A 23,013-nucleotide genomic window follows, 5' to 3' on the forward strand; every position below is an offset into this window, starting at 1 on the left:
GGGAGGGGACACCTGCCGGGGGAGGGCGGCGCTGGGCGGGGGGAGACTCTGGGGCCGCGGCGAGGCGCTGCCGGGAACTACGCTTCCCAGCCTGCTCCGCTGCAGCCGCGCGCCCCGGCGCCGCGCCCAGCCGGGAGCCGCCTGTTGATCACCGCGCTCGCCCCGGCCACGGCGCCGCCCCTGCTCTCCGGGCCCCGCTCCACCGAGGCTGACGGACTGACTGCCCGCACCGCCGGCTCCGGGATGAGCGCACGGACGGGTGAGCGCGCTGGGGATGGGTGGGCTTGCCCGGGCCAACCGCTGTCTGCAGCCCCCGGGGCCGCAGCGCGGTGGCCGCCGTGCCCTCCCTGCCTGCGAGAGGATGCTCCGCGGCGTCGGCGCTCGGCCAGGCGGGAGCGCAGAGCGCCGCCGCCTCTCGCCTCTAGTCTCCAGGCTCCGCTGACTGCGCGGGGAGACCAGGCGCTGCGCGCGGGCGGTGCGGGCGTAAGGCGCCCGCCGGGTTGTGGATCCCGCGCCCTGCACTGCGGTGCCGCAGCCTCTGCAGCCCGCTGGGCCGCGGCGGGGAGGGCGCGGTCTCCTGTCCTCCCGGGCTGCGGGGCTGTATTCTTCCACGCCGGGCTTTGTTCCCCACTTTCCCCCCTCCTGTGCATGTTTGAGGAGCTCCTGGAGCGGTAGGCATCTCCCTGCCTCGTTCAGCAGGCGATGGGGAGGGGTGGACTGGCCAGCCTCTTTCCTGAGATCGCTGGAGCTGTCACTCGCAGGGCGTTTCAGCCTCCCAGAAAGCGGCCTCAAGCGGATCCTCGAGAGCCTTATTATTACTGTTATTATTTTCCTGGTTAAACTAATGGTGGTATTTACTCCCGTCAGGCTTCATAAATTTTTCCTGTTGACCTGCGGAAATGAAGGTGGATTTTTAAAATAATAATAAAAGGCTCCTAATGGGATTTTTTAGAGTATTCAGAGGTGGAAAGGTGATGCCGTCACAATGCAAATTAGCAGTGAAGGAGGCCGTGCTTGCTGCAGCTTCGTCTGTGCCCATTACATATCTGAATCATGAGCTATTTGGAAAAGGAATGAAAAGAATATCGGGGGAAGGTATTTTAAAAACCAGGTTCTCCTCTTAGCTCGACCATTCAGGAGCTGAGGGACCTGGGCAAGTCCCTTCACCTCTCTGGGCCTCTGCATATAAAGTGGGGCGTTTTGGCTAAACGATTTATAAACCTCTGTTCTTCCAAGATTCTCCCCTCTCAGGGAACTGAAGAGATGAGTGTTTCTGTTTAACACCACTACAAAAAACCTGATTGTGACAACAAGCAGCTCTCCCCTAGTGAAGAGGAAAGATTTTTCAGAGCTTCAGCAATGTGATTTTTTTAAAGATAAAACTGATTTTCTCTATCATCAGTCTAACTCAATAAATATGCATTGCAATCATTTTAATTTTTTTAAGGTACTTTACCTTGATGGGCAACAAAGTGATGGGGTTTGTTTTTGTTTTTGATTTGCTGAAGGTGAAGTGATGGGATCAGCAGATAAAGGGTTAGTGGCTCCCTAGGTCTGGGCTTGAGTGGTCAAATGTGGTCAGCAAGGAGGTGGGGGAGGAAACCCCAGCAAGAAGTAACCAGGGTGTATATACACAAAAAAGAGAAGATGCATACTGATGGGCATTGTTTGAAAAAGAAATACACAATAGAAGGAATGAGACAATCAGAAACTCTGCAAACCCTAACATAACAGCGTTCTGCAAACCCTAACATAACAGTTGAATAAGGCAAGGACTCACCAACTGGTCCAAAACCTTTGAGTGAAAGGTGGTTGGGGAATAGGATTTTCATATTATTTCAAAGTTTCACACCACAGATTGCTCAGGGGAAATTTGTCCTTGCAGTGGAAAGATGAGGGGGTCACTACCAGAGCCAAGTGACCAAGTTTAGCAGCATAGACTGCGAGTCTCCTGTTGTAAAGCAATAAGGAGGCATAACTTCACCTCTGTAGTATTCCTGGCAAAAAGACTTGGCAGTGCAGCAGAGCAAATGGGGGGCAACTACTGTAGATTAAAATCCTCAAGTGATACAACAGTGAATTGGGAAGTGTGAACTTTGAATCCTAGACGAGAAAAAAAAAGCTATAAAAGACAGTTTGGAGACAGTTGGATGTGTTTGAATATGGATTGCATGTGAGATGATATTATGGAATTGGTGATAATTTTCTTAGGTGAGATAATGGTTCATTCTGTGGTTACGTAGAAGACCAGGCCATCCTTAGTCTTTGGAGATGTGGATATTAGAGGTAAAGTGTCATGACATCTGCAACTTTCAGCTGTGTCAGAAAAAAAAAGTATAGGGGTAGCAGAGCAAGTTCAGGAACTTGGCAAATGTAGCAGAATGATGACAGTTGGTGAATCAAGAAGAATACAAATATTTATTGTGCTATTCTTTTAACTTTTCTATAGATTTGAGCTTTAAGAAATGGGGGAAGTCAGCCAGGCGTGGTGGCTCACGCCTGTAATCCCAGCACTTTAGGAGGCCGAGAGCATGCCATTGCACTCCAGCCTGGGCGACAGAGCGAAACTGCATCTCAAAAAAAAAGCAGGGGGGGGAGTCAATAAAATAAATAAGTAAATAAAGAGAAAGTGTTGTAGAGGACTGGGTGGTTCGTGACAAATAGCTGCAGTGACTCTGTGGGGAATTTCTTGGCTTCACCTTCCCAAGATTGAAATCACCTGTTGGAGGTGCAAGCGGGGGGGATGTTCCCTTTTTTGGTTTATCTTGGATACTCTCAATCATTTATGCTTAAGATACATCATCCCCTAGCGTCAATCTCAAAGTATTAGTAATTCCCCAAACCTTAGAAATTCTAGCTCTACCCAAGAACCATCCTGAAAGTGCTGTCCCTTTCTTCTCTATGTCCGAGATCTGTGTCAGTGTGTAAGGAAGTTTGAGAACATAGGCGGTGATTCATTTTATTTTGAGTTAGGGAAGTGTTAGAGAGAAAATGATTTAGCTTTGTGATAGAACAGAAGTTGTGGGGTTTCCTTTCAATCTTTTGTGTGTAAATCATATACAACCAAATGTTTTCCTTATAGACTATAAGCGATTCAAAGAGGTTCATGGAAGGCACGTGCAGAAGAGACTCCCTGTTACCAGACCACAAAAACAGAATCAACTCTGAATAATAAAACTGCTTAATCTCTTACGCAGAATCCTTTGCTGCAAAGATATTTTTGCTTTACCTGGATTGTATGTGTATGTGTATATATAAAAATATGAATTTAAAGTACACATATTTACTTGCATGGATGTCTATGTGTATCTGTGAATCTCTCAGTCAGTATTCCCCAAAATATATAGAATGTTAATGGGTTACAAGAAAAAGAAAGTGCCTAGCCAGATGTGGTAAACACTAGAGTAAACAAAGCTGGAAAAGTTTGTTTAGTCTGGACTTTTCAGAGCCTTTCATGGTTAACGATCATTGTATATGGGGATGTAAATGGGCTAGAAATGTCCATAGTCTGTGATATATAATGTTTCCCAAACTCTGTGCAAAAAAATGAAAACTATCTTGAGGGACTACCGTTACATGGAACCAACTTTGAGAAACTGCCTTAAATGCATTTTTGAGTGAAAGGTCAGGACATATGAATAAAAGTATAATTTTTAAGTATTTGTGCTTCCCATTACCTACAGATTAGAATTCAAACTTCAGTTTCTGGTTTTAATGGAGCATAACAGTTTGACCCCAGTCTACTTTTTCAACTTAAATTTCCCATCTTTCTTCCTATAAACTCTCCTGTTTAGTCCTTTGTTGTATACTATGAACCATTTTTATTTTCAGTACACCAAAAAGTCAATTATACATAACTTTCAGGCGCCGTGGTCAGGTAAAATGAGAGGCAGTTTTCTGCTATGGCTCTTCCATGGACTGGGATAGCCACCTTTCCTCCCAAAGCCATTTTGAGTTCCTTGGCCTTGGTCCCATGTTTCAGCACAACCTTCCTTAAAGCTGTGATTTCATGCTATTTCTGCTTTTATGATTTGCCATCCTGTTTTGACATCAAGACTGCCTTACTAATTACCCTAATTACCTCTTTCACATGTCTCACCAGTATTCCTGGGTTCCCATAGTGACAGCCAGGTAGGGTGGGGATGAGAAGGTCAGCTCCAGGACTGTGAGTTGCTAGAGCTCATGAAACAGTGAACAAGGCCAGCCATGCCAATTCTGGACATGAGGAAAAAGGAGACAACCTGGGGCATAAGCCCTAAGAAAGGACCAGGAGGCCCCTCATCAGAGTGGTTAGAGGTGTGTGGAGTCCAGTGAGCTGGGCGGCTATTTCAAGCAGTGTGCATGGGGACAACTATCCTCACTGTTGATAAACAACTATTCTGACTGGGCAGTGTCCATTCTATACCAGTTGCTAAATGTTTTGCACATCATTTAAGTAAGCACTCACAAGTCAGGGTGCATGCAGCATCCATAAGTCATAACAAAGCCTAGATCAAAACCTAGCTGGTATACAGACGCCAAAGAAAGAGACAAGATGAGTGAGTCAAAGACCACATAAGCAAGCAGAAGAAAGGAGTACACATGAATCAAAGGACAAAAAGCAGGAAACTCGAGGTGCCAATCAGGAAGTTAGAAGAAGCCCATAAGTTCCCAAAGGCAGGAGGAAGGAACATGGTTAAAAGCAACAAGCAGTTAAAAACCAGAAAGGCACAGATCTCCAAGTGGAAGGCAAAGAGGTAGATAGAGGTCAAGAAACAGGAACTCCTCTAAAAACAGAAAAGAAGGCCAAACACAGGGACAAGGCAACAGCGGGAAATAGGACCCGCCATGAGAATTAGAAACCAAGAGGCAGGCTGGGCAGACAGCAAGACTTTTTGGCATTTTGGCTACTTCCTACCCAGGTGGAAATCTATCTTATAGCTTGGCCAGCTTACACTATGGTGGCTTTCTACACCTGGCAGTGCTGACCTGCAGCTCTTAGAGGTTCTGCCTCTTCGTATTCAGCAGACCTTGATGGGGAAAACAGAGGGAAAGAACACCCAAAAAAGATTATTCCACAACCAAGGACAAAAGAGAAATAGCTTTGACTGAGGACTTATGTGTGCTAGACACTGTGCCTAATATGTATATGGTCATCTTAAGTGTCACCTCAGCCTTCAGAGATAAGCTCTGTCCTTTGCATGTTTTACAGAGGAAGGAACAGAAGTTTGGAGAGCTTGTCACTGCACACATACCTGCACCATCAGACCTTGGGTTGGTTAACTCTAAGGCCTGTGCTTTTAGTCTTCTGTGTTCTTCTAACCTTGGACAGGAGCAGTCACTAGTGGGCACATTGTTATAAAAAGGAACTGTTTTCAAGTATGATTTAAGTTTTGGCAAGTTTTGTGTTATAAGATTGGCAAAAATGAGCTCTGCATTCTGGTAAGATCCGTTTCTCATTCTTCTTTCAACTTGTTTATTCCTATTGCCGTACCATATTTTTGACTGAAATTTCTCATTATCCCACCTCGTTCTGTCCTTTATCCTCTTCAAGTATTTCCCAGAATATGTAGAAGCCTTTTGGTTGTTTCAAAATAAAACAAACTTAACTGGCCCATCTTCAAATAGCTGCATTCCAAAACACAGGCCGTTGCTGTGTAATATTTACCCAGCGGCCAGAAATGAATTAAATATCTAATATCAATTTATGTTTTCTTGGAGATTACATTGATATGCAGATTCTGTTCTAATTTACTAGTTTTAGAAAATGTGGATTTGGCTCTTGTGAAAATTGGTGTACTAATTGTTTCTAAATTATTATGAAATATTGAAGATATGTTAAAAATAATGAAGAAGAATAACCTCTACCAGGCACAGTGGCTCATGCCTATAATCCCAGCACTTTGGGAGGACGAGGTGGGTGGATCACCTAAGGTCAGGAGTTTGAGACCAGCCTGGCCAACATGGTGAAACCCGTCTCTACTAAAAATACACAAATTAGCTGGGCGTGGTGGTGCACACCTGTAGTCCCAGCTACTCAAGAGGCTGAGGCAGAAGAATCACTTGAACCCAGGAGGTGCAGGTTGCAGTGAACCAAGATCATGCCACTGCACTCTAGCCTGGGTGACAGAGCAAGACTTTATCTAAAAAAAAAAAAAAACAGAAGAAGGACCTCTCATTTACTGACTCTTCCACTTAGGAATAAAGCATCACCAGCACAGTTGAAGCCCAAGATCCCCTTCTCCAATCAAATTCTACCCCCTGCCAATGTGTTGTTTGTTTGTCTTTGTCCCGTCAGCAGTCCTTTGTAGCTTTCCTAGATATATACATACTCTTAGGTGATTGATGGCACTGTTTTTCTCATTTAAAACATTTTTTACAGCTTAACATGATGCCTCACATCTGTAATCCCAGCACTTTGGGAGGGTGAGGTGGGTGGATTGCCTGAGTTTAAGAGTTCGAGACCAGCCTGGACAGCATGGCAGAACCCCGTCTCTACAAAAAATACAAAAATTAGCTGGGTATAGTGGCACACACCTGTAGACCCAGGTACCTTGGGGGCTGAGGCAGAAGAATTGCTCAAGCCCAGGAGGTCAAGGCTGCAGTGACCCATGTTTGAACCACTGCATTCCAGCCTGGGCGATAGGGCAAGACCCCATCTCTAAAAAAAGAGAAAATCAAAAAAATTTTCACCTCATTTTTTTTAATTGTTTTATTTTTTATTTTTTTAGATACAAGATCTTTCTCTGTCACCCAGGCTGGAGTACAATGGTGCAGTCATAGCTCACTGCTACCTCGAACTCCTGAACTCAAGAGATCCTCCTGTCTCAGCCTCCCAAGTAGCTGGGACTACAGGCATGTGCCACCACACCCAACCAATTAAAAAAAAATCTGTAGAGATGGCGTTTTGCTACGTTGCCCAGACTGGTCTCAAACCCCTGGCCCTAGATGATCCTCTCACCTTGGCAACCTCCCAAAGTGCTGGGATTACAGATGTGAGCCACAGTGCTTGCCCTCACTAGGTTTTCAAGAGTAATTTTTGTTTACTCTTTTGTAAAAGTTAGTCTTTGGTTTGTTTGGGGTTTCATATGTAGGACCGCTTATTGTTTTAGTTTTAGTTCTGGCTTTGTGTATAGGCAGGGCCAAATGCTAGGCACTTCACATTGTTTCTGATTTTCCTTTCATACCACAGTTATACAAATAAGGTAGTGGAAAGAGAAGCAAAGAAAGCCATACTCCTTATTTTCCTTCCCAAGGCTTGTAAATTTGGATAATATTAAGAGTTACTTAAGGGCCCAAGTCATCCTTCCATCAGCTCAAGTCTTTAATCCTATTTTACGTTTTCCTAACTGACTCCTATACTTGCCCAACAGGACTCCTGGAAGCCTTGTTAGGCATTTGCTTCACTCCAGCGTGTGCATTAGCATCCTATAGCATGTTAAATGCTTGCGGTGGGACAGACACCCTGCTGGAGGAGAGGCTATAGCAGTGCTTTGCTAACTTCTCAATGCAGCATTGCTAAGAGGAAGGGAAAACAAATGGGAGCCCCTGTGCAGCCTTGTTGGGGGCAAAAGCAGACCAGCTGTGAGCTGGAAAAGCTTTTTTTTTTTTTTTTGAAACGCAATCTCACTCTATCACCAGGCTGGAGTGCAGTGGCGTGATCTTGGCTCACTGCAACCTCCACTTGCTGGGTTCAAGAGATTCTCCTGCCTCACCCTCCCAAGTAGCTGAGACCACAGGTATGTGCCATAACACCCAGCTAATTTTTATATTTTTAACAGAGACGGGGTTTCAATATGTTGGCCAGGATGGTCTCTATTTCTTGACCTTGTGATCCGCCCACCTCAGCCTCCCAGAGTGCTGGGATTACAGGCATGAGCCACTGCACCCAGCCCAAGCTGGAAAAGTTTTGATTTGACTTTAAAAGCTATGAGAATGCTGTATTCTTCTCCACAGTATTTCTATATTAGTTTTTTAAAAATAAAGCCTGGGTGATGTAGCAAGACCCTATCTCTACAAAAATTTTAAAAATTTTTATGCAATAAATTTTTATGAACTAGCTGAGCATAGTGGCACACACCTGTATTCTCAGCTGCTGGGGTCAAGGGAGGTGGGGGGAGTATTGAGGCAAGAGGTTCACTTGAGCCCAGGAGTACAAGGCTGCAGTGAGCTATAATCACATCATTGCACTCCAGCCTGGGCAATAAAACAAGACCCTGTTTCTAATAATAATAATCATAATCATAATAACTAGCTTTTCCCAAATCTTCAGATCAAAGTTGTGCTCCAGGAGGATACAACTTTTTTTTTTCTCTTCTGACTTTGAGACCGGCTGGTACACTGACACAACATAGGCAATTTGTTTTAACAGCTACTGTTACATAGTATTAACATGTTATTTTAATTAATTAATGTCTTTTCCTACTGAGTTATGACATGGTACTTGTCTTCTGGGAGTTTGTAGTATAGCTGGAGAGAGAATCATACATGTAACATACATGAAAAGATAGCAAGATACATCAAATTGGTGATATAGGCATATAAGTTTAGAGGACGAGCAACTTCTGTGGGTTTAGATGATCTCAGAAAGTTACATCATGGAGAGGAAGCAGTGGGTAGAGGGGAATGAGCTCTGGACCTGTGGGCTCATTTGAGCTCATTTCTTTCACTTAACATTTGTTATACAAATATTTATTGGATGCCTAGTTCAGATCAAGAACTATGCTGGGAGTCAGGATTTTATCAGCGAGTAAAACTCATACAGTCCCCCTCCCTCGCAGAGATTAGCAAGGAAGACAGAGGTAAAGCAAGTACTTGTAATAAAGACAAGAACAGATGTGATTAAAAGGGTAGCATAGAAATGGGGAGTGACCCAGACATTGTCTCCAGGTCGAAACGAGGCTTCCCTAAAGCAGTGAAGCTTGCGTGAGACCGGGGGATGAGTAGGATAGCAGTCAGCCAGAGGGGGAGTGGTGTGAGAGTGTTCTGAGCAGAGGGAACAACATAAGGCATGATCCAGGCGTTGGAAGTGGGCCAGGAGGCTGGAGCCGGGAGGAGATGGGGAGTGTGGCGCAGGATGAAACTGATGAAGATGACAGAAGCCAGACTGAATTTGAAACTTATCCTCAAGGCAGCGGAAGCCACTGGAGGATTTTAAGTAGAGAAGAGTTGTTTAATGCTGTGCTCATTTGGCCGTTTGTGTGGTGAATGGATCAGGAGGGGATAGGGCTGAATGTGGGCAATGTGGATGAGTTAAGTAGGTGGATTCTTGACACATTTAGGTAAGGACAGGATTTGGTGACTGATGGCTGGAAAAGAGACCAGAGAGAGAAGATGTCAAGGATGGCTCCCTGGTTTTTTGGCCAGTTTCCTGAAATTGGGGTTTCTGGAGGAGGAAAGATGATGAGAGCACTTCTGATGTATTTGAGGTATCTGAGGAAGCCAAGGAGAGATGTGGACTAAGCAGATGGAAATATAGGAGTCTAACCCTCAGGAACAAAGACTAGGATGAAGATACAGATTTTGGAGTCTCCTGGTTATATATCCTAATTAAAATTTTGGAGGCAGATGAGTTCCTCCAGGGAGAATACATGGTGTGAAAATAGAAGAATTTATAAGATGAGACCTTGAAGAATGCCAGTATTCTTGAAGAATGCCAGTGGAGGAAAAATAATTGCTAAAAGAGACCAAAAATGAATGCTCAGAGAAATAGGAGAAAAACCATCTATGTTGCTGGATTGAGCAATCTTTAAGGCCTTTCTCAGCTCTGAAATTCTGTGGTCCTGCAGAGCTGGGATCTGAGCCAAGTCTCAAGAGCAGAGTACATACATAGGCCATGAGAATAGAGAAGGGCATTCCTATCAGCCAGCATCCCGACAAGAAACAGGGGATACACTCAAACTTAGTAATTCGAGAAAATTGTAATAAAGAGGCTATTTAGAAAGATGGGGGGAGGATTTAGGGAATCCAACAAGGCAGAACTCTGGTACCAGCTGCCACAAGGACCCTTTACCACCCAAGGCCTGAGGTCAGCCAGGGCGGTCAGCTGTATGGAGAGGGCTGCCTGTTGGGAGGTGTGGCCCTCTGGATCCAACCTCCCCTTCCCCCTGCTCTCATTTGCTGCTAGTGCCTCCTGTGGGCCAAACAGAAGCCAGACAGAAAGGGAACCCACTGATACAGTCTAAATAGATCGTCTTCCTGGAGCACAGAGCAGTGGGGGAGTGGATGTGGAGGGGCAAACAGAAGACAACCAGAACAATCATCCTGGAAAATGGAAACATTTGGGTAAGAGGATGTGTTCATTCCCTGTTGCTGCTGTAACAAATTAGCACAAATCCAGTGGCTTAAAACAATACAAATTTATTCTTACTGTTTTGGAAGTTAGAAGTCTGAAACGCATGTCACTGGGCAAAAATCAAGGTGTCATGGGGCAAAAATCAAGGTGTCACAGGACTGTATTCCCTTCTGAAGTCCCTAGGAGAGAATCCGTGTCCTTGCCCTTCCCCACCTCCAGAGGCTGCCCACATCCCTTGACTCATGGCCCCTTCTACCGTCTTCAAAGCAAAAAAATTGCATGACTCTGACCCTCTGCTTCACAACTCCCTCCTGACTCTTCTGCCTTCCTTTTCCATCTTTTAAGACTCCTTTAGATTACATTGGCACACCCAGATCATCCGAGATGATCTCTCTATTTTTAAATCCTTAATCTTGGCTGGGCATCGTGTCTCAGGCCTGTAATCCCAATACTTTGGGAGGCCAAGGCAGGTGGATCACTTGAGATCAATAGTTCAAGACTAGTCTGGGCAACATGGTGAAACCCCATCTGTACTAAAAATACAAAAAGTTGGCCGGGTGTGGTAACACATGCCTGTAATCACAGCTACTCCGGAGGTTGAGGTGAGAGAATCACTTGAACCCAAGAGGCGGAGGTTGCAGTGAGCCGAGGTCACGCCATTGCACTCCAGCCTGGGCAACAAGAGTGAAACTCTGTCTCAAAAAAACAAAAAACCTTAATCTAATCACAACTCATTTGTTTTGCCATGTAAAGTAACATACAGATGTGAGGAATAGGAGGAGGACATATTTAGGTGGCTGTGATTCTGCCTACCACAGAGAGCAAATAAACTATTTTAACTGAAGCAGTGGGTTCCCCAGGAAAGTAATGAGAGAGAAAACAGAAAGTGCAGGTTAAACCCAAATAATGGGAGCTTTGGAGCTAGACTGTCTGGATTTCATTCTGTAGACAAGAGGGAGCCATTGTAAGTTCTTAACCAGGGAAGTGGCTTGTTAGCAGTGTTGAGAAAAATGATCCAATTATAGTGTTCTGGGTGGCTTACAGGGAAAAACAGAAATCTTTCAAGATGCAATCAGAGTAGCCCAGGCATGAAGGAACAAAGGGCTGAAACAAGAGTGAAAAGGAAGTGTGGTGTGAAAAATGTTGTGCAGTAAGGACCTGCAGGAGGTGCCGACCAGCTGGACTCAGAAAAGTGGGAGAATCTGAAATTGGTCTGAGTGCTGGGAGTGTCTGACTGGTAGATTAATCTAGAGAACAAGTCTGTTTTAGAGAAAGATGGGGAGTTTGGGTTTAGTTACAGAATCCAGCAATAGAAATCCACATAGAGGCTGGGCACCATGGGCTCATGCCTCTAATTCCAGCACATTGGGAGGCTGAGGCAGGAGGATTGCTTGAGCCCAGGAGTTCAAGACCAGTCTGGGCAACATAGTAAGACCCCATCTCCGAAAAAAAAAATTGTTTTAATTAGCTGAGCATGGTGACATGCTCCTGTAGACCCAGCTACTCAAGGGACTGAAGCAGAAAGATCATTTGAGCCCAGGAATTGGAGGCTGCAGTTAGCTATGATCAGGCCAGCCTGGGCAAAAGTAAGACCCTGTCTTTAAAAAAAAAAAAAATTCAAATAGAATCTTATCAACCCTAACATACCACTGATTGTAAAACTCAACCCTAAGATACCATTGATTGTAAAACTTTCCGGTATTTTATGTGTTACTAAGAAAAAAAGGCTTGCAATCAAAATATAACATGTTTTCTTAAAAATACAAATTTTTGGCTGGGCACAGTGGCTCACACCTATAATTCCAGCTCTTTGGTAGACCAAGCTGGAAGGATCATTTGAGCACAGGTGTTAGGGACCAGCCTGGCCCACATAGTGAGATCCTGTATCTACAAAAAATAAAACTTAGCCAGGCATGGTGGTGCACACCTGTAGTTCAGCTACTCAGGAGGCTGGTGTGGGAGGATCTTGAGCCCAGGAGGAAAAGGCTTCAGTGAGTTGCGATGACACACAACTGAACTCAAGCCTGGGCAACAGAGTGACAACATGTCTCAAAAATAATAATAATGATTTTTACTTTATTGACAGAACTGTTTTAGACTTCCACAGAGGTTTTTTGAAATCTTTTTTACTGAAGTGTAAATGACATACAATAAAGTGCACATATTTCAAGTTACAGTTTGATAAGGTTTGACATTTGCATGTACATGTGGAACCATCACCACAATCAAGGTAGTAAACATAGGCAACATCCCCAAAAGTTTCCCCATGCCCCTATGTCATCCCTCTCATCAGCCCTTCCCACCTCTCTCCCATGCCTAAGCAACTCTGATTTCTTTCCATGATGTAGATTAGTTTACATGTTCTAAAAGTTTAGATAAATGGAATCCTACAGTATACATTCTTTTGGTCTTCTTTCACTCATTGTAATTATTTTGAGGTTCATCCATGTTGTTGTATATGTCAATAGTTCATTCCTTTGTATTGCTGAGAAGTATTCCATTATGTGGATATACCACAATTTGTTTATTTTTATTTATTTATTTAGGGACAGGATCTCACTCTGTTGCCCAGGCTGGAGTGCAGTGGTGCAACCATAGCTCACTGCAGCCTCGACCTCCTGGCTCAAGCAATTCTCCCACCTCAACCTCCCAAATAACTGGGACTACAGGCATGTGCCACCACACCCAGCTAATTTTTTTTTTATGTAGAAATGGGGTCTCACTGTGTTTCCCAGGCTGGTCTCAAATTCCTGGGCTCAAGAAATCCTCCTGCCTCAGCCTTTCAAAGTGTTGGGACTATAGGCGTGAGCCACTGCTCCTGGTCACGATTTGTTTTTTATTCACTTACTATCATTCAGGTTGTTTTCAGTTTTTGGCAATTACAAATAAATGTACTATGAATATACATGGATTTTAAAATCATGTATCTCTCCTGCGCATACATAAAAAGGGGAAATATAAGTGAAATGCATTCATTGGTTGAATTCTTAAAACTTCTTCACACTCAGAGTCTAACATTTTAGATCACTATTTTACTCATCCATGTCTGTTTTTTTCCCACACAGTAATTTCCTCTGTGCCATCAAGTGGTAATTTAAAAAATATGTAAAAAACAAAACTAAAACTAAAAGCTAATGAACTGGGAGCTTAAACTCACTGTCATTATGGGGAACTATCCTAATCTGGACCTTTCTTTGGGAGTGCTGCTAAACATACCTGCATTGTCACCTCCTTATGATTGTCTGCTTTCTGAATTTTAAAAGAGTATTGCAGGCCAGGCATGGTGGCTCATGCCTGTAATCCCAGTACTTTGGGATGCTGAGGCGGGTGGATCACCCGAGGTTCGGAGTTCAAGACCAGCCTGACCAACGTGGAGAAACCCCCCTCTCTACTAAAAATACAAAATTAGCTCGGTGTGGTGGCAGGCACCTGTAATCCCAGCTACTTGGGAGGCTGAGGCAGGAGAATTGCTTGAACCCAGGAGGCGGAGGTTGCGGTGAGCCGAGATCACACCACTGCACTCGAGCCTGGGCGACAGAGCTAAACTCCATCTCAAAAAAAAAGAGTATTCCATAGTTGTCCCTGGGATTTCCTTCCAAATCCTTGACATCCACTCTGCTAGTTGTGAAGCTGGTGCTTTTGATATTTATGTATATACAAGCAATGACAAGTACAATTTTACTGCTGGTGGGACAACAGTAATTATAGCACATCATCAATTCTAAGACACATCACAATTTCAGAATGTTAAATGTGATAAAGTGTGCATTTTAGAATCCATTAAGTAGGGTAGCATTCAACCAATTCATTTGGTGGATAAGGGCCTGGAAGATGCCATCCTTGTCCTGTGTGATGCAGTAAGTTAGTCATAGCTGACGCCAGAACAAAGTATATAGGATCCAGTTGGTTTCTCTGACTTTAGTAGGATTTTTATTTGTTTGTTTTTTACTAGATTATAGTCATTAAAGCTTTGGGGGAAAAAAAAGAGGGCTGGGAGCCCTCATCTCTACAAAAAAAATTTTTTTAATTAGCTGGGCATCCTGACATATGCCTGTAGTCCTGGGTGTGGTGTGCACACGGAATCCCAGCTACTCCAGAGGTTGAGGTGGGAGGATCACTTGAGCCCAGGAGGTGGAGGTCTCAGTGAGCCAAGATGGTACCACTGCACTCCAGCCTGGGAAACAGAGGGAGACCCTGTCTCTAAATTAATAAGCAAGAAGGTGAGCTAATGGAAGAGAGAGTTATATTGTAAGTGAAAGGAATATTAACACAGAAACCACAAACCTGACCATTGTGAGCAGTTGAATTCACAAAGGGAAGGGAACACTATTCTAATGGTCCTTAAGAGGCCCACCTGCAGCCAGTCTCTTTCCATGCCAACCTATTCTTCGCTCTTATGATTTGAACTCATTTAAAAAAAAAAATTGGTGTGCTCAGATCACTCCCCTACATTAACAAGTTGTGGTGGCTTCCCATCCCCAGTAGAATAAAGTCCAGGTCCCTTAGCACGGCACAGAAGGAAGGCACTTCACAGATGTCCCGTCTGCATCTTTAGTTCTTTCCTCTCCCTCCCTCCATGAATCCCCCTCTCCAGCCACGCCGCCTACTCCACCAGCGTATCATGTACTGTCTTATCCTGTGCCTCTTTGTGCTGTTCTCTTTTCCCAGAATGACACTTGCCCATCCATGTCCACCTTATGACCTCTTCCTTCAATGCTCAAACACAACCTCTTTTTCACAGTTTCCCCTCAAACTTCCCCCATTTACTCAGTGATTATTTTCCCATGTGTTTTCAAACCTACTTTATATATCATGTCTAATACTTGTGGCATTATTGCTATTTGTGTGTCTGTCTCACTAAGCTGTGATGTTGGGGAAAGGGGCCATTTTGATACATATAATTTTTTTTTGAGACAGAGTCTTACTCTGTTGCTCAGGATGGAGTGCAGTGGCACCATCTCAGTACTGCAACCTCCACCTCCTGGGTTCAAGTGATTCTCCTGCCTCAGCCTCCTGAGTAGCTGGGATTACAGGCATGCACCACCATGCCCGGCTAATTTTTGTATTTTTTAGTGGAGATGGGTTTCACCATATTGGTCAAGCTGGTCTCAAACTCCTGACCTCAGGTGATCCACCCACCTTGGCCTCCCTAAGTGTTGGGATTACAGGCGTGAGCCACTGCACCTGGCCTCCTCATGTGTTTTTAAACCTACTTTATACATTATGTCTAATACTTATGCCATTATTGCAATTTGTGTGTCTGTCTCACTAAGCTGTCATCTTCTTGGGGAAAAGGGGCATGTCTTGTTTATCTTCATATTTCTGTTTTCTAGAGCTATGCCTGGCAAATAGTAGATATATAGCAAATGTTTATTGGCCTGAAAGATGTAATTGGTGGTAATACCTCCTAAGGAGAAACAGTCAGTGAAGTACATTACTGTTTCCTGAATGAGTATTATCTTTTTAGGGAAGATCTGTAGAATCCTCTGCAAGGAGGAAAGGATTGAGTAAAAGTTTCATTTTGGGTGAAAGTTTAGACGTGAGGTGGTATAAAAATAAGGGTTGAGAGAAGAATGGTCTGGGGGTATAAAGAATGAATACGTAGGATGGCTAAAGAAATGAAAAGGAAATGAGACTAGAAATAGAATGGAAAACAAAGCAAGGAGGAAAAGAGAGAGAGTGATCATATGGCCAGGATTTTAGAATCGTACTTAGTTTAATTGCAAGGGAGTTACTGGACAATGCTTTCTCACATAGACTTTCCAAACTCTCGTTGGTGAATGAATCCCATTTTGTATTCCTCACATCGCTCTCTCCTTGAAAAGACACAAGTATGCTTCTTACAGCTGCCTTACAATTAGTGCATTGTTCTCCCCTGTTTTTCTATGGAGAGCCGGGGAAGGCAGAGTAGTATGATGGAAAACCACTCACTACACTGGGAATCAGAAAGCCAGGCTCACCCATCCCAGCTCTGTGCACTTGAGCAAGGCACTAGGTCACCTTCACCTCAGAATAGTCATCTATAAAATGGGAATGATAATATTGGCACAGACTTCCTCACAGGATTGTTGTAAAGATCAAAATAGGTAAAATATGTGAAAACCCTTTGTAAGCTCTCAGGTTGTTCTGCAAATGAAGGGAATACTACCTTTAACTTGAATTATTCATTCAGTACAGTAGGCTCCACTGGAGGAATAGTTCTGTCTCCTGTTAATAAGTCCTGTTTACAGAAAGGAGATTTTTTTTATTAGTGTTTCTTTTTTATTAGCAGTATTCTGAAGTCTCAGGAAATTGGACCATATAAATGTGCATGGCCCATGAGAAAGGCATATAAGAAGCCATGGCACTCCCCTTTCAAAAAGAGCTGGAGAAATACAAGAACATTGATGAAGATGAGCTTCTTGGCAAACTCTCAGAAGAGGAACTGAAACAGTTGGAAAATGTTCTAGATGACCTAGATCCCGAGGTAAGTGACATGGAAGTGAAGCAGAGTGGTTAATGATAGTATGGATAAATGGCATAATTTGGTCCTTAAAATGTGATAGAAATCCTTTAGCTCTGAATGCACGTTTTCTTTTCTTCCTCTGATTGGTTCTGGGTCACTTACATTTACAAATTCATAGAGAACCTCATAGCCACTACAATGTGATATAGCAAATGTATTTCTCAAAAACCAGCCTGGTGTAAATCAGGGGAAATATTTTCCATTGGTTGAGGAAGGACTAGTCTGATTTAGGGGAAAAAGAAGGAAAGTGGAAAAGAGAACAAATCTTACTGAGCTTTTTTCTAGGCACAGAAGCCATTGAGGTAAACTGTATTATCCCCATTTCATAATTGAGGAGACAGACATGGAGAGGTAATTTATGTAAGATTCCATACTGATAAGTGTTAGAGATGGTATTTAAATCAGGTATTTAACCCCAAATGCAATTGTTTTTTCTGTTTTTTTTCAGGCAGAGTCTCACTTTGCCACCTAGGCTGGAGTGCAGTGACGTGATCTCGGCTCACTGCAACCTCCACCTCCCAGGTTCAAGTGATTCTCCTGCCTCAGCCTCCCAAGTAGCTGGGATTACAGGTGCCCACCACCATGCCTGGCTAATTTTTGTATTTTCAGCAAAGACAAGGTTTTGCCATGTTGACGATGTTGGTCTCAAATTCCTGACCTCAAGTGATCTGTCTGCCTCGGTCTCCCAAAGTGCTGAGATTACAGGCATAAGCCACCACGCCCGGCCCCAAATGCAGATTTTTAAAAATATCTCATTTCTTTCAAATGCGCAAATAATGTGAACTCTTTGATGAACTTATAACAATGAATAGATTCAACTGACTATAATCATAATATCAAGTTCATTTCAATGGAGTTTCTAATGTTTATATGAGTTCTTGAAAAGTTAAGTCGCTTGTTATATTTGCTTAGCAAGCACTTTCTTCAGACCTGCTGGTATGATCTTAAATTTAGAATTGGAGGCATCCGAAATAGTGATTTTACTATAAATAAAAATGCAACTAAAACAAAATTATGTACATAGTATTCTGATATGTCAGATACTTTGGATATTGTATTTACTTTTTAAAATACAGGTATTCTGCTTTTATTTTTTTAACTTAAGGAAGGAATCTCAAAGCTTAATCAAGCAGGCATTAACATCTTCATAATATTACGTATCAGCTTGGCTGCTTCTGCAGGGGACGGGTTCGCCATGTCAGCTCCTTGTCAGTCTCATGTTTCTGCCTGGGAGCACCTTGGGTGCAGCCCTAGCCAAACCGAAGCACAATCTACAAGGGAAGAGGCCTTTTGCTTCCATGTTCTAGGAGGCAGTTTCAGTAGACTCAGAGGCTGCTCTAACCATCTATGCTCTGCTTGAGCTCATTGGGAGGCACCTCTCAGCACAGGACATTGGAACAAGTAGGGCCTCAGAGATATTCCAGAGCCCCCAGCCCTCAGTTCACATGCCATTCTGTGTAGGTATCTTTCCTGCTTCTGCAGCTCACAGTGAGTGGGGGTGGAAGAGGAAGTAGCAATGTGCAGGCCAGCAGACATCCCTCCTTCTTGCTCACACCTCTGTCTTGTCAGAGTGCCATGCTACCGGCTGGATTCCGACAGAAAGACCAGACACAGAAGGCAGCCACTGGCCCCTTTGACCGTGAGCACCTCCTCATGTACCTGGAGAAGGAGGCTTTGGAACAGAAAGACAGAGAGGACTTTGTGCCATTCACTGGAGAAAAGAAAGGTAAGGACCACAGGCAGAGCATCTTGGAACAGAGGTACTCTTAGTTAAGAGTACCTCTTTTTATTTTATTGTCGTGGAGGGTCAAGCAAGGGAACTGTCCTGGAAATGGGATATAAGCCCATGAACTGGATTCACTATTAAAAAGAATCGTGGCTGATAGTTATATGTCATTTTACATTAGGCCAAACCCATAGGATGTACAACACCAAGACTGAACCCTAATGGAAACTGTGAACGTTGGGTGATAATGATGTGTCCGTGAAAGTTCATCAGTTGTATCCCTATGGTATAAGATGGCATTAGGCCTGTAATCCCAGCACTTTGGGAGGCCGAGGCAGGCAGATCATGAGGTCAGGAGTTTGAGACCAGCCTGACCAACATGGTGAAACCCCATCTCTACTAAAATTACAAAAATTAGCCGGGTGTGGTGGCAGGCGCCTGTAATCCCAGCTACTGGGGAGGCTGAGGTAGGAGAATGGCTTGAATCCAGCAGGTGGAGGTTGCAGTGAGCCAGGATCACGCCATTGCATTCCAGCCTGGGCAACAAGAGTGAAACTCCGTCTCAAAAAAAAAAAAAAAAAAGAAAGAAAAAGATGCCGTTAGTTGGGGGAGGATGAGTTGGGAGGGTACATTAAAAGAAAAAAGAAACATGGTCAAATATGTAGGCTAACTACTTAGGGTGTGATGGTTCTCCAATTAGTTTAGTGAAAAAAAATCTCAAATCCCAAAAAAAGTTTTGAAAATGTGAAGCAGTGTTGTGACTGAGAGTTTCCTAGGCACTGGTGTGTTTCTCTTAGCCTGGTGCTTTTACCAACTGCAGAATGCCCTCAAGGCCTTTCTGCTCTATGTCCAGGATGGCTCTAGCACTACAACCCTAACCTTAGAGACTACCATTAAAGTCCAGTGCAGTCATTCATGCATCCATCATCTACTGAATGCCTCCTCTGTGCAGAGCCTTGTGGCCAGATGCTAGAACCACAGGTAAAATAGACTCTGTCCTGCCCTCAAGGAGCTTGTGGTCTAGTGAGAGAACCAGGATGACAGAGCTAGGAAGGCTGTGAGGAGAAAGGAGATATTTTCCATGCTAGGACTGAGCTCTGAGCTAAGAATAGGAAACCCTCCTCCTCAGCTCCCGACCCTGTGCTCCCCTTTAGAGGAAAAGTGACTATCAATAGCCTATCCAGCTTTCTCAGCTATAGATAGTGACTTGAACCCAAAGATTCTAATGGAATTGTTGATAACCTCACAGCAACTACAATCTTTTTATAATATAAATCAGATCATGTCAGCCGGGCACAGTGGCTCACACCTATAATTCCTACACTTTGGGAGGCTGAGGCAGGAGGATCGCTTGAGCCTAGGAGTTCAAGACCAGCCTGGGCAACATGGCAAAACGCCATCTCTACAAAAAATGTAAAAATTAGCCAAGCATGGTGGTGCACCTGTGTTTGAAGCTACTTAGGAGCTCATATGGGAGGATTAGTTGAGCCCAGGAGGTCAAAGCTGCAATAAGCCATGACCATGCCACTGTACTACGGCTTGGGCCGCAGAGTGGAACTGTGTCTCAAAATAAATAAACAAACAAACCAAATCTTAAGTACATTTCTAATGTACTTAAAGTCTTAAATCCTTACTATGGTCTTTAAAGTAGATACAGCCTCCATCTGCCTATCTATGTGCATCTGGCCTTCCCTTGCTAAGCCTCAGCCCTCACTGTCTTCATTCACTTCCCCAAACCTGCCGAGTTCTTTTCCTCTCTCAGGCTGGTCTTCTCATGAACACTTCTTTCAGACTCACGTCCCTATTTTTCATATCCTAAGGGTCTCAGCTTAAATGTCAGGGCCTCAGGCTTTCCCTGACCTCTCTCTCTGTCATGACAGCTGCTTATTGCTTTCACAGCACTGTAACAATGTTCATCACTTTATTTACTTTGGTTTTTGCATGTTTTCATGTGATAGGGTCCTTTTTCGTATTCTTGTACAGAAACTGGCATGGAGGCACTTGATACATGAGTTCGAGTGAATGCCATCTCAGAACATCTGTACTACAGCTGTGGGAGCAAGAACACCCAGCTCCTAGTTGGCATGAGGCAGAGTGCTACTGCCCTGTCTCACAGAATGCCCAGGCTGTCCTCTGTATTGTGCATATTTGGTGGATCACGTACCATTGCAAATGTCATTAAGAAAGTAAAATTGGGCCACATGCAGTGGCTCACACCTGTAATCCCAGCACCCAGCACTTTGGGAGGCTGAGGCAGAAGGATCCCATGAATCCAGGAGTTCAAGATTGCCATGAGCTATGATCCCACCACTGCACTCAAGCCTGGGTGATAACGTGAGATCCTACCTCCAAAAAAATAATAAATAAATAAATAAAGTAATATTGAACAGTGACAAACTGGGCAAATAACCAAGGATTACCGTGAAAATATGAAGCTCTTTCTATAGCAGCATAGTTGCTATTGGACTAATTTAATTGTGAAAAAAAATTATCATGTCAAATCTTCCATAAAGTCCCAATTAACATCAAGTAGTGACAGCAAAATAAAGGGAAAGCTGTTATCTTTTTTCTCAGAGTAGAGATCTGAAGAATGGCTATGGTATATTATCTCATGATCAAGATTAATCTCCAGATGGTTTGTGGGGGAGTTAGGAACGCAGGGGCTGTCTGAGTAATAGAGATATAAAAGAGATATACGGTTGCATAGTGTAGCTTAGGAGATGGTTGAGAAGTAGCACAATGGAATAAAGTGAGCAGGGAGCAAGTTTTCTAATCAGAGCAGCAGAGCAGAGTGAAGAGTATGCGGGGCCCCTAGGAGGACCAGTGCGACCATCCAGGAGCAGCGGGAGGCTACTATGAGGTCCTCAACAGAGGCTGCACAACCGCAGTTCTGAATACTGTGTGCTGGTGCACCTCAGGTTCCTGGGCTAGATTTTACTCTGGTGCAGAGTTTTGCTTAGAACTTGTTATTTAGGGCCAGGCATGGTGGCTCACACCTGTAATCCCAGCACTTTGGGAGACCGAGGTAGGCAGATCACCTGAGGTCAGGAGTTTGAGACCAGCCTGACCAACATAGTAAAATCCCATCTCTACTAAAAATACAAAATTAGCTGGGCGTGGTGGCGCATGCCTGTAATCCAAGCTACTTGGGAGGCTGAGGCAGGAGAATTGCTTGAACATGGGAGGTGGAGGTTGCAGTGAGCTGAGATCGCACTTTATAGCTGAGATTACACTCCAGCCTGGGCAACAAGAGTGAAACTCTATCTCAAAATAAAAAACAAAGCTTGTTATTTGGTTGAACCTCCAGGAATGGATCTGCATCAGCAGTTGTCCTGAATACCAATAGCTGTGTACCTTGTGTTTAGTACCAGGAAGGAGGAACCTAAAAAATTCTATTTTAGGTCGGGCACAGTGGCTCATGCCTGTAATCCTAGCATTTTGGGAGGCCAAGGCAGGAGGATTGCTTGAGCCCAGAAGGTCAAGGTTACAGTGAGTTATGATTGCACCACTGCACTCCAGCCTGAGTGACAGAGTAAGACCCTATCTTTCAAAATGAAAAAATAAATACAGAAAGAAATCTTATTTTGACTGTAGACCCATCCATTTCCGGTAAAACCAGAAATACATAGCCCTTGTAATCAGGGATGTCTCCTGGAGAGTTCTCATGCAGGAGGGTTATCGACTTTGGGTTGGACCCCTTCCTTTTCCATAGGAGTGGGATGAGCCAGGCTAGCCAAGGAGACATGGAGAGAACTTGGGTTCCAGTGGGCTGAAGCTGGAACCAGATGAGTCTTTAGAGAACTCTAATGATCAAAATGGAAGAGAAAAATCAGAGATGGTGCCCAAAAAGTAAGAGCAGCTTCAAAAAAGAGAGAAACCAAGACTTAAAAGCTGGGAAGAATTAGAAAAGGATATGAATTCTCTAGGGTGTTTTGATCATGACTCTAGAATGTCCTGAGTGCACGTGTGGGATGTGGACGTGTTGGCCTGGCTGGAAGTTAGGAGCAGGAGCTGTGCCATCCTCCTGGGTACAGCAGTGTTATTTCATCAGTTCAGAAGTTTGAGCTGGGAGTTAGGAAGTAGATATCAGCATTTTCAGAAGTCAGTATGGGACAAAATAAATGGAATCTGACTGACAGCATGAAGTAAGAGATGGTAGCAGAGGATGCATCCGTGGGAAGCACAGAATGCCTTGCTGCTCACAGACCCCCACTATCTCCAAGCATAGTGATCCTGATTTTTCCTTAAAATCAGGCCTGCTTTGGTGACTCTAGAGAGGAGGCTATGTCCCCAGCTCACTACACTAGCCCACCTGACCCCAGATATGGCATGCTAGTTGTCTGCATTCCCAATTTAGAGGGAGCACTCCAAGGGATTGCCAGTTTGTTCCTCAGGAACCCCTGGTGCTGTTTAGAAGAACCTGCCCCTAATATTTGCAGGGTCCAAGGCAAGAACACAAATAGAAGCCCACATGCCACATTTTCCAAATATTTAAAAGGTAACAAACCA

The 23,013-nt window shown here is 44.0% G+C and overlaps 1 protein-coding gene across 1 annotated transcript in view; it reads left to right on the forward strand.

The window, feature by feature from the left end:
* Positions 1 to 195: 195 nt before the first annotated feature.
* TMOD2 (tropomodulin 2) overlaps positions 196 to 23,013 on the forward strand; it is a 59,124-nt gene continuing 36,306 nt past the window's right edge. The window contains exons 1-3 of the mRNA XM_012442327.2: positions 196 to 259; positions 16,545 to 16,739; positions 18,348 to 18,504. Of these exons, the coding sequence (XP_012297750.1) occupies positions 16,614 to 16,739; positions 18,348 to 18,504 (283 nt within the window). The 5' untranslated portion in view covers positions 196 to 259; positions 16,545 to 16,613. The remainder of the gene's footprint in view (positions 260 to 16,544; positions 16,740 to 18,347; positions 18,505 to 23,013) is intronic.

The sequence above is a fragment of the Aotus nancymaae genome, unplaced genomic scaffold, assembly GCF_030222135.1.
Source record: "Aotus nancymaae isolate 86718 unplaced genomic scaffold, 86718_ANA_hifiasm-v0.15.2.pri h1tg000062l, whole genome shotgun sequence".
Lineage (NCBI taxonomy): Eukaryota > Metazoa > Chordata > Mammalia > Primates > Aotidae > Aotus > Aotus nancymaae.